Here is a 12650-nt window from a genome sequence, read left to right as displayed (position 1 = left end):
ATGCAGGGAGATGGCTCAGCAGGTAAACGTACTTGCCAAACAAGCCAGAGGAGCTTCATTTGATCCCCATCGCCCACCCACAGTGGGAGGAGGAACCAGATGCCTGCATGTTGTCCTATGATCTCCATATGCTTACCGGGGTATACAAATACCTCAGTAACACACACACACACACACACACACACACACAGAGAGAGAGAGAGAGAGAGAGAGAGAGAGAGAGAGTGTTTTAAAATAAAAATTGGAATCACCCCCTTTCCTAATTCAATATACAGAGAAACGCAGCTGCTTACAAAGAAAGGATCAATTGAAGCCTTTTTATTTATTTATTTATTTATTTTGGTGGCCAACTCCTGGCACTTTGAACTCCTTGGGAGCTTGTGGGTCTCTGAGAGGCCCAACTTAGCATCAGTTATAGCAGAGCTGTTGCCAGGCAACCTGGGAGCGAGTAACTCACCTGCAGTGTCTGAACTCGTAAGCACTGGGTCAGAACCATGCGAAATGAGCAGTGGGTGTCCCAGATGAGTAGGCCGAGGGAGGGGGCAGCTGCTGTCGGTGACATTCATTCGGGTTGTGGTTGGGATATTTAGAGCTGTTTTGTTTCTCTAGCTAATACCATCAGGGATCTGGAGAGATGACTCGGGGGTTACAGGTTCTTAACTGCTCTTGCAGAGGGCCCAGGTTCAAACCCGAGTACCCACATGGCAGGTCGCAACCGCTTGTAACTCCAATCCCAGAGGACCTGGTGCCCTCTTCTGACCGCTACATGTTCCTGTGTGAACCTCGCGCACATAAATACCCTCGAGCACACACATGTTCACATAAGATAAATAAATACATTTAAAGGTTTGGTGGTTATATTTCTTTTTCTTTTTCTTTTTCTTTTTTCTTTTTCTTTTTCTTTCTTTTTTTTTTTTTTTTTTTTGGATTTGGCTTTTTTGAGACAGGGTTTCTCTGTATAGCCCTGGCTGTCCTGGAGCTCACTCTGTAGATGAGGCTGGTCTCAAATTCAGAAATCCTCCTGCCTCTGCCTCCCAGAGTGCAGGGATTACAGGCGTGCGCCACCACCGCCGCTGGTCATATTTCAATGCTTCTCTGCTAGTGATCACTGTTAGGAGAGATGACCTTCAAGAGTCGGAGCTAGCTCATCACCTGGCCACTCCCTGTCTCCCTCTCTCTCGGGACTCAATGACGCTGGGAGACCGAATTTATCCACCCAGACTTAGAATGTGTTCCTCTAACCACACCCTTTCCGGACCCCCCCCCCCCCGTAGGAAAATCAGAAAGAATGAAAGCGTATTTGAAGAGCGCCGACGGCTTCTTTATCCTGAATAAAAGCACCACTATTGGAAAGCATGCAGATTCAGACCTCGTCCTACAGGTGAGTTCCACGGCACATGCCTGTCCCCTGCACCCCAGCTCTCCTCAGTGTGCGGGGGACTCAAGTCTCCCTAAGCCCAACTGACACTGGTGGCAAGGACCTCTGTCCTTGTACAGCCGAGAAACATGCAGGGCTCTTCCCGATGGCAGAGGGGAGCTGGCGTTTGCTATCTGAAGGTGATGGGCCTTCTGTCAGCTACTGAACTCACGTCCCCACACGTCCCAAGTTGTCTCCTGTCCAGAAGAAACTTTTGGGGGTGGGGGGGAGCTTGGAAGGTATTCACGGGGCAAGCACATTGAAGTGCCCTTCCCCACCACATGCCCAGAGAAGTGTCTCTTTTTCCAAGGCTTTCCCTTTCTGTAGCTTGGCTCTGAGCGGCCCCCGGAGCCCAGGAAGCTCTGAGGTGAAGCCTTGGACTTAGCGTAGACTCCTTTAATTGAACTTCACTTTCTGATGAGCTGTGGTTTGGTCCAGAGCCTCAATTCACTGACAGCTGAGGAAGAAGAAGAAAGATGAAAACAGAGCTTCGCAGGCTCTTCAAATATTCAAATGGGTGAAAATAGTTAAGAGACCTGGGGTGGAGCCTCCCACAGCAGAGGAGTAGGCATCCCCACAACCTGTGCCACACGCCTTTAATACGTTTTATTTTGAAACGGGTGAAGATTCACAGAAGGTTCCAAAGATTGCAGAGGGAGACGGAGCGTGCCCCTCACTCTCTTTCCTCAGTGGTTTGCTAGTGTGACATATCACAGCGTCAAAGCAGTCGGGAGCACGAGCCACGGTGCTGGACATTCGTGGGTAGGCAGGGATCACCCATGAAGGGTGGGTAGGTGTCCATGATTGATTTTATCATGGGTGCAGATTCACTTGCAGAAGCCAAGATGCAAAGCATCTCACCACCAAAGATACAAACACCACTTCCTAGTTACAGTGGCCCCTCTCGCCACTACCCCTAGGCCCTGAAACCTGTAGTGTCTTCTTCACGGCAATAATTCTATTGTTTGAGGAATGCTACGTTAATAAAATTATATAGTGCGTGATTCAGGGCTTGAATTTAGTTGGTTTCCCTTTCCCTCTGTCTAGAGACTTAGGTTGCTAGCTTGTTTCTTTTTTCTTGCTGAGTAATATTCCACGGCACGGACATACTGCTGTTTGTATAGTCGGACACGGTGATCATCTCTAGTCTGGGGTCATCATAATAAATAGCTGCTCATTTTAGTTTGCTGCCTATTGCTCTGATAAACACTGTGACCAAAAGCACCTCAAGGAGGAATGGGTTTATTTGGCTTATGCTTCCACAGCCCAGGCCATCACTGAAGGAAGTCAGGCAGGAACTCAAGCAGGGCAGGAACTGGGAGGTGGAACCTGGAAGCGGACGTCATAGAGGACACTTATTCACTGCTTACCGCTTCCTGGCCGCCTCGGTTTGCTTTCTTAAACACTTCCAGGGCCACCTTGTCCGGGGACAACACCATCCACAGTAGCCCAGGCCCTCCACGTCAATCATTAATCAAGAGAATGCCCTCCCCAGGCTTGTGCAGGGGCCAGTCTGACGCAGAAGCAGTTTCTTTTCTTTTAAGATTTATTTGTTTATCATATTTATTATTATAAGTACACCGTAGCTGTCTTCAGACACTCCAGAGAGGGAGTCAGATCTCGTTATGGATGGTCGTGAGCCACAATGTGGTTGCTGGGATTTGAACTCAGGACCTTCGGAAAAGCAGTCAGTGCGCTTAACCACTGAGCCCTCTCTCCAGCCCTGAGGTCCCTCTTCTAAGATGATTCTAGACTGTGCTGAGTTTACAAAGCATCTGCCCAGCACGGCCCTGTGTGCTGTACACAGTTTTTGAGTAGGCATAAAAGTCTGGGAATGTGATGGTAGAGTCACATGTCACATGGAAATGTCCGTTTGGTACCTAGGGAAACCGCCAAACTTGGCTGGGCAGCTGCCATCTCCACCAGCAGTGTAGGAGAAGGTCTCACGCACCTCACCATTACATAGCAGGTTAGTTAGCATTTCGGGGAAAGCTCCCCTAATCTTAGAAGAAATTCAGCCAGTTAACAACAGCTCACTGCATCTTCTTTTCTCACGGTGGCGGCAGAGACCAAATACCCAACAGAAACAGCAGAGCACCTCGTCTGAGCGCACAGTGTCCAGGAGGGTTCGCTCCATTTTAACTTGCCCCCTGCATGGGGTGGAGCATCGTGGTGGCAGGGATGTGTGACAGAGGACCCACGGACCTCATGACAGATAGGAAACAGCAGGAATGTGTACAACGCCAGGGCAGATACAACTCAAGGACTTGACCCAGTGACCTGCTTTCTCCTTTTAGGTCTCACCCCCAGCCCCCCCTTCCCGCCACCACCCCAGTCATCACATCTTCCTAGAAGGCCAGTCATTGAATTGGTGTCCTCGGCATCTCCATGGAGACCACCATCCCAGACACTCCAGGCTAGCCTTCCCAATCTGGTCAAACTGACCAACAAGATCAGCCATCCCATCCCCCTTTTGCATGGTCACCTACACGACAAAGTCTCCATGCAAGATCGCAGAAAACCCGTTCAGTGCCCACAGTGGGAAAGCCAAGAGAAAGAAGCAGTATTTCTTCTTAGTGTACCGAGAGACTTTAAGCTAAGGCATGGCGGTGCATGCCTTTAATCCTAGCACTTGCAAGGCAGAGACAGGTAGAGCTCTCTGAGTTGGAGGCCAGACCGGTCTACAGAGGGAGTTCCAGGGATATACAGAGAAACCTACTCTCAAATAAATGAGAGAGAGAGAGAGAGAGGGAGGGAGAGAGAGAGAGAGAGGAGACAGAGATGAGACACAGAGAGAGATGAGACAGAGAGATATGAGACAAAGACACACACACACACACACACACACAGAGAGAGAGAGAGAGAGAGAGAGAGAGAGAGAGAGAGCTCACAGAGGAGGTAGTGTGTGGAAATCAGAGGACAGCTCTGTGGAGTTGGTGAAGTGAGGTCCCTCCTTCCACCTTCACACGGGTGGCACACAGGTGACAGAAAATGGGCTTATCTGCCCAGTCTGGCATCACAAACGCCTTTACCCGCTGGGCCTCAGGGGTCTTTCTTTTTGACCCAACTCTAAGACTAGAAAATCATAAAGGTTTGAAAGGCACAGTCCTTTGAGAAGAGAGGTCCGGGCCTGAACCTCTTTGGGCCATTTCCTGGCTGTGTGGCCGTCAGCCTGTGTCCCCATCTGTAAACTGTGTACCTTTCCAGGTCCGTGTGTTGAGGGAATGAGAAAGGGCAACCAGGCGCCCGGCATACAACGCTAAGTAAATAACACCGCCGTCATTATGGCGGATCTCATCAAAGGAGGCCCAGAGAAATTCTCAGGGGGGGAGGGGGGCCACCTACAGAGCCCGGAAGCTGCTTGGGGAAGGCAGCTAATGAGAAGAGTTATCACACAGGCAGAAACTGAGTGGCATTTGATAGGAAAATAATTGGCCAGAGAGTGTCCTCAGCCTCGCTCAAATGGAAGTCAGCGGGGTGGAGGGACGGAGCAGCAGTTACGAAAGCTGCTGCTAATGGAGAGCCAACACCACAGGAGGCTCACGAACCCCCGGGAGTCCAGTTCCAGGGATCCAACACCCAGCAAGTACAGTGGGTAATGTGCGCATGTGCGCAGACCCACATACACTACCACCACTACTGTAATATATAATAATAGAGGGAGGAGGAAGAAGAGGAAGAGGAAGAGGAGGGTGGAGAGACAGTTTAGAATTTAAAGGCACTGGCTGATTTCTCAAAGGACCCAGGTTTGGTTCCCAGCACCCACGTGAGGCTCACAAACACCTGTAACTCCAATTCCAGGGGCATCTGACAACTTTTTCTGACCTTCAAGGGTACTTCCTTAACCCTCATCCCTAAACAGACACACATACACATACACACAACACACACACACACACATTTTAAAATTTTTATTTTTAATAAAAAATTTTAAAAGTCATACCTCTGAATAAAAGTTCAGAAACCTAAGGAAAGAGAGAGGGGGAAAATGAAAACACAAGCAAACAAACAAACAAAGCAAAACATCTACACTTAGCAAATAAGTACACAAAGTTTTTATAGTCCAGTGGGGCTGGTGAGGCTGTGATAAAGGTTGTATCATCACAGATCCACTTAACAGATATTTACCTGGCATAGCAGGTGCCAATAGTCACATGTACTAATGGCCACATGACAGGTGCTAATGATCACATGACAGGTGCTAATAGTCACATGGCAGGTGCTAATGATCACATGACAGGTGCTAATGGTCAAATGACAAGTGCTAATGGTCACATGACAGGTGCTAATGGTCACATGACAGGTGCTAATGGCCACATGACAGGTGCTAATGGTCACATGACAGGTGCTAATGGTTGCATGGCAGGTGCTAATGGTCACATGACAGGTACTAATGGTCACATGACAGGTGTTAATGGTCACATGACAGGTGCTAATGGTCACATGACAGGTGCTAATGGCCACATGACAGGTGCTAATGGTCACATGACAGGTGCTAATGGTCACATGACAGGTGTTAATGGTCACATGACAAGGGCTAATGTTGCATGGCAGCACATGGCAGCATTGCAGCTCTAAAGGAAAGACCAGAAAAGGTCAAGGAGTACTCACTACCCACAGGAGCGAGGGAATTGCATGTGCAAAGGCCCTGGGGTGCTAGATGGAGTGGTGAGCCCAAAGTACTGAAAGTAAGTCGATGGGCTCATAAATAAAACTGGGAGGGGTTTGAGAGGCAGGTAGACTTCCCGTGTGGCCATAGGGTTCTGGTCTAGCCTGGGAGAGCAAGGGGAGAAAGAAAAGGTCTCTCAGCAAGGGAAGGGATCAAATTTCCAAAGGGCCACTCTGCCTGCAGTGCTGATGCAGAATCCCCTCTCTAGACTTAACCCAGCTCAGATCAGTGCCAGACCCTCCTGAAGTTTGTTGTACAATTTAATATTGGGGGTGACTACTGATTGACTCTGTGTGTGTGTGTATGTGTGTGTCTGTTTCTCTGTCTGCCTCTATCTCTGTCTCTGAGTGTGTGTGTGTCTGTCGGTCTCTCTGTCTCTGCCTCTGTCTGTGTGTGTATGTGTCTGTCTGACTCTGTTTATCTCTCTCTCTTTCTGTGCGTGTGTGTGCATGTGTGTGTCTGTGTGTGTATCTGTGTGTGTGTGGTGTAGGTGTGTTTGTGTCTGTCTGTCTCTGTTTATCTGTGTTGTGGTGTGTGTGTCTGTGTGTTTGTGTATGTGTGTGCCTGTCTCTGTTTATCTGTGTGTGTGTGGTATGTGTGTGTATGTATGTATGTGCGTATGTGTGCATGTACACATGTGTATCTGTGTGCATGTGTGCATGTGTGTGTGCATATGTATGTGTGTACATGCGTGTGTGTGTGTGTGTGTGTGTGTGTGTGTGTCTGCCTGCAGAGGCCAGATGAGGTCTCAGGATCCCTCAGAGCTCAGCTAATGAATTTCAAAGTTCTTCGAAAGAGTAGCAAACACCCTAACCACTGAGCCACCTCTTCACTCCCAACTTGAATTTTAGAGACAGCTTCTCACTGAAGCTGGAGCTCAAAGATTAGCTGGAGTCCTCAGATCCACCTGTCTTCACCCTCACACACACACACACACACACACACACACACACACACACACACCCTCAGCTAGAGTTACATATGCCCCTGCCTTGCCTGGCATTTATGTCAGGGATCAGAAGTCAGGTCTTCATCCTTGCTTGTGAGCACAGTGCAAATGGAGCCTTCTCCCCAGACCCTCTTTCTGTGTTTACGAGATCAACTCCTGCACTCAAGCAATCCCCCTGCCTCTGTCTCTGCCTTTGTCTTTTTCGGTCTCTCTCTGTCTCTGTCTGTCTGTCTCTCTATCTCTCTGTTTCTGTCTCTCTGTCTCTCTGTCTCTCTGTCTCTCTGTCTCTCTCTCTCTCTCTCTCTCTCTCTCTCTCACACACACACACACACACACACACACACACAAAGTAGTTTCCATGACAGTTGTACATCCCTGGACCTGGTGAACATGATTGTTACTTAAGCTTTCTGAGAAAGGACTTCAGTCCTTTTTTGAATGAGGAAGTGTCCCCACCCGGTGGCCGACAGACTTTTCACAGGGGTACGACTGTGCTGGTCAAATGCAAGCTCCTGCCTTCACATTCCTCCTCCTGCCACACCCCAGCCTCTTCCAGTGGAGAGCATCCTCTCTCCTCCTCCCTTATGTCTGTGACAATCTCGCTGCCAACGTGACAGGCTTTAGAATTCCTTAGGTGGCACATCTTTTGAAGGCGTGTGTATGTGCTTGCTTCCATAGAGGAACAGCTGAGGGGGATCCCTGGCCAGCCAGCCTAGCCGTACTGAAAGTTCCTGACCAATAAGAGACCCCGTGCCTTAGAATAAGGTGGACAGCACCTAAGGAAAGACTCCTGAGATAGGCACATGCACACACGTGAATGCACACACCTGAACACACACACACTGACACATAAGAACACACGCAATGCCACCCTATGGCATAAAAACCACCATTATTTTTACCCACCCTCATACCAAAGTGTGTAAATGGGTCTTAAAAGGTTAAAACCGCGCAGCCAGTCGGGAGTGACAAAGCAGTTTAAGACCTGAGGCTCTGACTTTTTCGCATGGCTTTGGGAACACCTAAAAAAAAAAAAAAAAAAAAAAAAAATCCTGTGCGCTACAGAGAAAATAAGGCAGCATCCAAGGCTGTTGAATCCTCAGTGAGAATTAACAGTAAGCCAGGGAAGCACTTCCTTTGAGTCAACGTAGTGGGCTGGCGCCCTCTGCTGGGTATCTTGTGTAATAACATGTTTTCCTACACGTGTCTTGAGGCTGTATTGGGTATACCCTTTAGGTTCTATCTGGGGTACATAGAGTCCTCAGAGTAAATGAAGCCTCTTTAAACAGAAGGCTGTCAGCGTGGGGCTGGAAAGGCCATCCAGATGTCCAGGCACTGGATCCGGTGACCAATGCTCCGGCTTGGCAAAACAAGAACCGAGAGACTTGGTAAAGTGGGCTGATGACGCTAAGCAGTGGGTACAGCCTAATCTGGAAGACGGAGCTTTCTCCCAAAAGGCTTTGCAACTGAGCTATCTCTGTTGTCAGAGAGAGAACCTTGAGCAAGCAGAATGATCGGGAAAACGGTCAGTTGGTTTCTGGTGGCCAAGTCAATGAACACGGCCGTGCCCCCGTGGGGTGCAGGGTGCAGTCACCTCCAGTCCCCATTCCTGAACACGTGCGGTGGGTAAGCTTCCTAGCAGCTGCTTCATGAGACTGCATTGCTGGGAAGTGGTAGGACTGCCTCTGGCAGCTAAGTTAGAGTAGAACATTTCGAGTGTTAACTTTCTGTTCCAAACAACACACCTATGGTTTCACAGCTCAGAAATCTGGGTGGATCCAGTCTCTTAGTCGACCCAGAGACCTCTCCGACATCGCTGGGAGGGTGTGCCTCCCAGCCCACTCCTTGGAAGAATTTGATTCCTTGCTGTTACCAAGATGAGACTGTCTTCCCTACTCACCATCAGGTGGAGGGCATCCTCAGGTTTTGGAAGCTGCCCACATCCCGTGGCTTCTGGCGCCTTTGAATTGAAAACCAGCAACAGTAGCTGGGTTCTCCTTCTTCTCTCTAGATCCAGCTACTGAAAGGCCAGTCTGGTTTTAGTGTGTATGTGTGTCTATGTGTTATGACTGTATAAGTGTGTGCACATGCACATGTTTGTACGCATGTGTGAGTTTGTGCACATGTGAATGTATGTGGAGATCAGATGACAACTTCGGGTGTTAATTTTCAGGTACCACCTCTTCACAATACACACACACACACACACACACACATTTTTTAACTGTCTCTCAGTGACCCAAAGCCCACTAAGTAGGCTAGGCCGGCCGGCCAGTGAGCCTCGGGGATCCATGGTTGGGATGCACCGCCACACCTGGCTGTTTACATGGAGATGAACTCAGGCCTCGTGCTTACAAGGCAAGGAAACACTTCACCAACCGAGTCACCTCCTCCTCAGTCTCTGAAAGTCCTCTCTCCTCTCTCTGTCTCTCTCTGTCTCTCTCTGTCTTCATCTCTGTCTCCCTCCCTCCCTCCTTCCATCCCTCTCTCCTTTCCCTCTCCCTCTCCCTCTCTCTCTGTTTCTGTCTCTCCCTCCCTCCTTTCTTCCCTCCCTCTCTCTCTTTCTCTCTCTCTCTCTCTCTCTCTCTCTGTCTCTCTGTCTCTGTGTCTCTCTCTCTCTCTCTCTCTCTCTCTCTCTCTCTCTCTCTCTCTCTCTCTCTCTCTCTCTCTCCTCTGATTCAGGCTCTCCCCGTTGGATAAACCAGGACTGCCCACAGATTAATAGTCGTCATTATGTACTTGGTCCCTGTTGCCAGACAGGAGAGGGTAATGACAGATCTGTGAGTCCCCTCTCCTCTAAAAATGTCAGTCTGTCCAGAAACCTGTTCCGGCTGATCTTGGCTGTCAACTTCACATACCTGGGAAGCTCAACTGAAGAATGGCCGCCTTCAGATTGGCCCGTGGGCGTGTCTGTGGGGCTTTTTCTGGATTGCTGACTGAGGTGTGAGATAGCCCCCTCTGGGTGTATCGTCCCTTGGTAGGCAGGCCTGGGCTACATAAAAGACGGCAGGGCAGCCCCATGTGAGCCTGGGAGCAAGCCAGTGAGCAGCACTCCTCCATGGCTTCTGCTTCAGGTGCTGCCTCCAGGTTCCTGCCCTGACGTCTGTGGGTGATGAACTGTAACTGTAGGCTGAATAAACCTTTCTCCCTCCCCCCACAATGTTTTTAAAACGGTGAGAATTTATCTCAGCAACAGAGGCAAAAACTAGGCTAGGACCCGAGCTTAGAGTCTCCGCTCCCACAGAAAGCCAGATGTGGCGGCACACATCTGGAAGGCAGGACTTGGGATGTGCAAACGGGAGGAGCCTTGGCCTTGCTAGTCAGCCATGCTGTCCAAAGCAAAGATTCGGTGAGAGTCTGGTGTCAGAAGTTAAGGCATGGAGGAGTGATGATGCTATCTGTTGTGTGACGTTGTTCCTGGGGGACACGAATGTCTATTCACCCCAGACAGTGACCAGAGACAGACTGAACTACAGGACCACCAAATTCCACCGTGGTGAACCAGTGAGGTTTTATTGGAGTTATGTACAGGAATATAGGAGAGGGGTCTCTAGCTGGGAATCGCGATAGAGCCTGCAGGGAACTCAAGAGATTGGAGTGTTCTTTCAGGGTATCTGCTTCTTCCAGACTTGTCTGGGTGTCTGTCTCAGCAAACTTATATAAGGGGAGGGAAGGCAGGACCTAGAGTGTCTGGTCAGCTCCAGGAACTTCCTGAACAACCCTTGTTTACTTAGACCATTCTGTGGTTTTTAAGTTTTTAATCTCCATTTTAACATTTACTTAGAATGTAATCTCCATTTTAATAATCTGGTGTCTTAAGTGCCTTCCCTCCAAGATATTGGTGTAAACTTAAGCACATCACCAGAGTTGCTCTCTGACCTACACACGCGTGCGCACAGGGCACACACTCCATACTGTCACTCTCTCTTTAACTGGATCCTTTTGGTTGTGAGCCATCATGTGGTTTCTGGGAATTGAACTCAGGACCTCTAGAAGGTCGGTGCTCCTAACCACTGAGCCGTCTCTCCAGCCCAACAAGTTTCATTTTCCTGACGGCCACCTCCTCCCTCTCAGTCCACAGACATTGACAACCACCATGCGCTCATCGAATTCAACGAGGCCGAGGGCACCTTCGTCCTTCAGGACTTCAACTCCCGCAATGGCACGTTTGTCAACGACTGCCACATTCAGAATGTGGCGGTGAAGTTGATCCCTGGGGACATTCTGCGGTTCGGGTCTACGGGGCCGACCTACGAGCTTGTCATTGAGAACCCGTCACCGGTGAGCCCAGCCTCCGCGCGGGGGTGTGGGGGGGCGGGGAGCTATGCTGGGGTACTATGCAGCCACCGGAAGCACCGTGCAACCCCACGCTGCCCACACATGGCATAGCAACAAGGCTTTTAACAAAATCCCAGTTCTGGTGTCCTTCCCAAGAGGGACGGGGGAGGCGTGCCAGCGCCCTCTGGTGGGCACTTCACCACATTACATGCAACTGTGCCCAGTTCAGACCCTGAGTGGTTTCAGAGAGGCTGAAACCAGTTGGATGGTTTTGAGAGCAGAGATGGGCACCTTTCTTCCGGGCTGCTCAGCTGCTTTTCTCTGGTTGCACACGGATCCTCGTTGGGACAGAGTTTTCTCCATGGGACCCGGCATTGGCGAGGTACATCTATAAACCGGAACACCCATGCCCAAGTAGGTGATCGGGCACACGCCAGTTGTTGGTTAGCCCAGATCAGAAGTAGGTCTGAGGCCACAGACTAAATTATAACCTCGATTTAAGGTAAAGAGAACTCAAAACTCAGGAAACCTCAGCCTTGGGGAAGCTATTTTATCAGGTTTGGAGGTAAACACCTTCACCCTCTGAGCTATCTCCCCGGTCCAGTTACTGCTCTCTAAAAATGACACTTTACGAAGGTGAAATAGTTCTACATGTGTTTTGACGGCAGGGCTGGTGGTTTTGAGGTGTGTGTACTCCTGGGAAAATATGCCTACTACTGCAACAGGGCGTGAATGTCACTATCCCCGTCCCCACCACCCCTGATGGCGTCGAGCGTGGAGGTCCTTTGCTGGCCAGTCGACGTCCGGAACTTCACCCAAGGGTGAAGTCACTTAGCATGAACTTCCCCTATCTATGGCTTGGTAAATCAAGTAAATTCTCAGACTGTCTCTGTCTGACTGTCTGTTTATCTGTCTCTATCTCTCTCTGTCTCTCTGTGTCTCTGACTGTCTGTGTGTGTGTGTGTGTGTGTGTATCTGTGTGTGTGTCTGTGTGTGTGTGTCTGTGTGTGTGTGTAGAGGACAGAGGACAACCTCAGGTCTTGCCCCTCACCTTCCCCTTTCGTGTGACATCGTCACTGTGGGTACCAGGCTAGCTGGCCCCTGAGCTTTGGAGAAATGCAGGAAGTTACCTAAGGCCCAGAGAGCACACACTCGTCTCCTGTCAAGTGAGAAGAGGCAGAGAACCAAGTGGAGCCAGATTTGCTTAAAGTCCTGTCCCCTTGACCGGAGCAGGCAGGGGAGCAGGCAGGCAGGGGAGCAGCCCTGAGTGTGGGAAAGGCGCCTCCCCACAAGAGCGCTGCCTCAGACAGTGAAGGCAAGCGGGGAGGGAGGATATT

The 12650-nt window shown here is 49.9% G+C and overlaps 1 protein-coding gene across 1 annotated transcript in view; it reads left to right on the top strand.

The window, feature by feature from the left end:
* The first annotated feature begins 1288 nt into the window (after positions 1-1288).
* The window catches only part of Fhad1 (forkhead associated phosphopeptide binding domain 1), a 119052-nt gene continuing 107690 nt past the window's right edge, over positions 1289-12650 (top strand). The window contains exons 1-2 of the mRNA XM_052177971.1: positions 1289-1381; positions 11110-11316. Coding sequence (XP_052033931.1) covers positions 1289-1381; positions 11110-11316 — 300 coding nt within the window. The remainder of the gene's footprint in view (positions 1382-11109; positions 11317-12650) is intronic.

Source organism: Apodemus sylvaticus, chromosome 3 (genome assembly GCF_947179515.1).
Source record: "Apodemus sylvaticus chromosome 3, mApoSyl1.1, whole genome shotgun sequence".
Taxonomy (NCBI): Eukaryota; Metazoa; Chordata; class Mammalia; order Rodentia; family Muridae; genus Apodemus; species Apodemus sylvaticus.
Note: the sequence above shows the minus strand (reverse complement) of the source record. Positions and strands in the feature narration are given on the sequence as shown.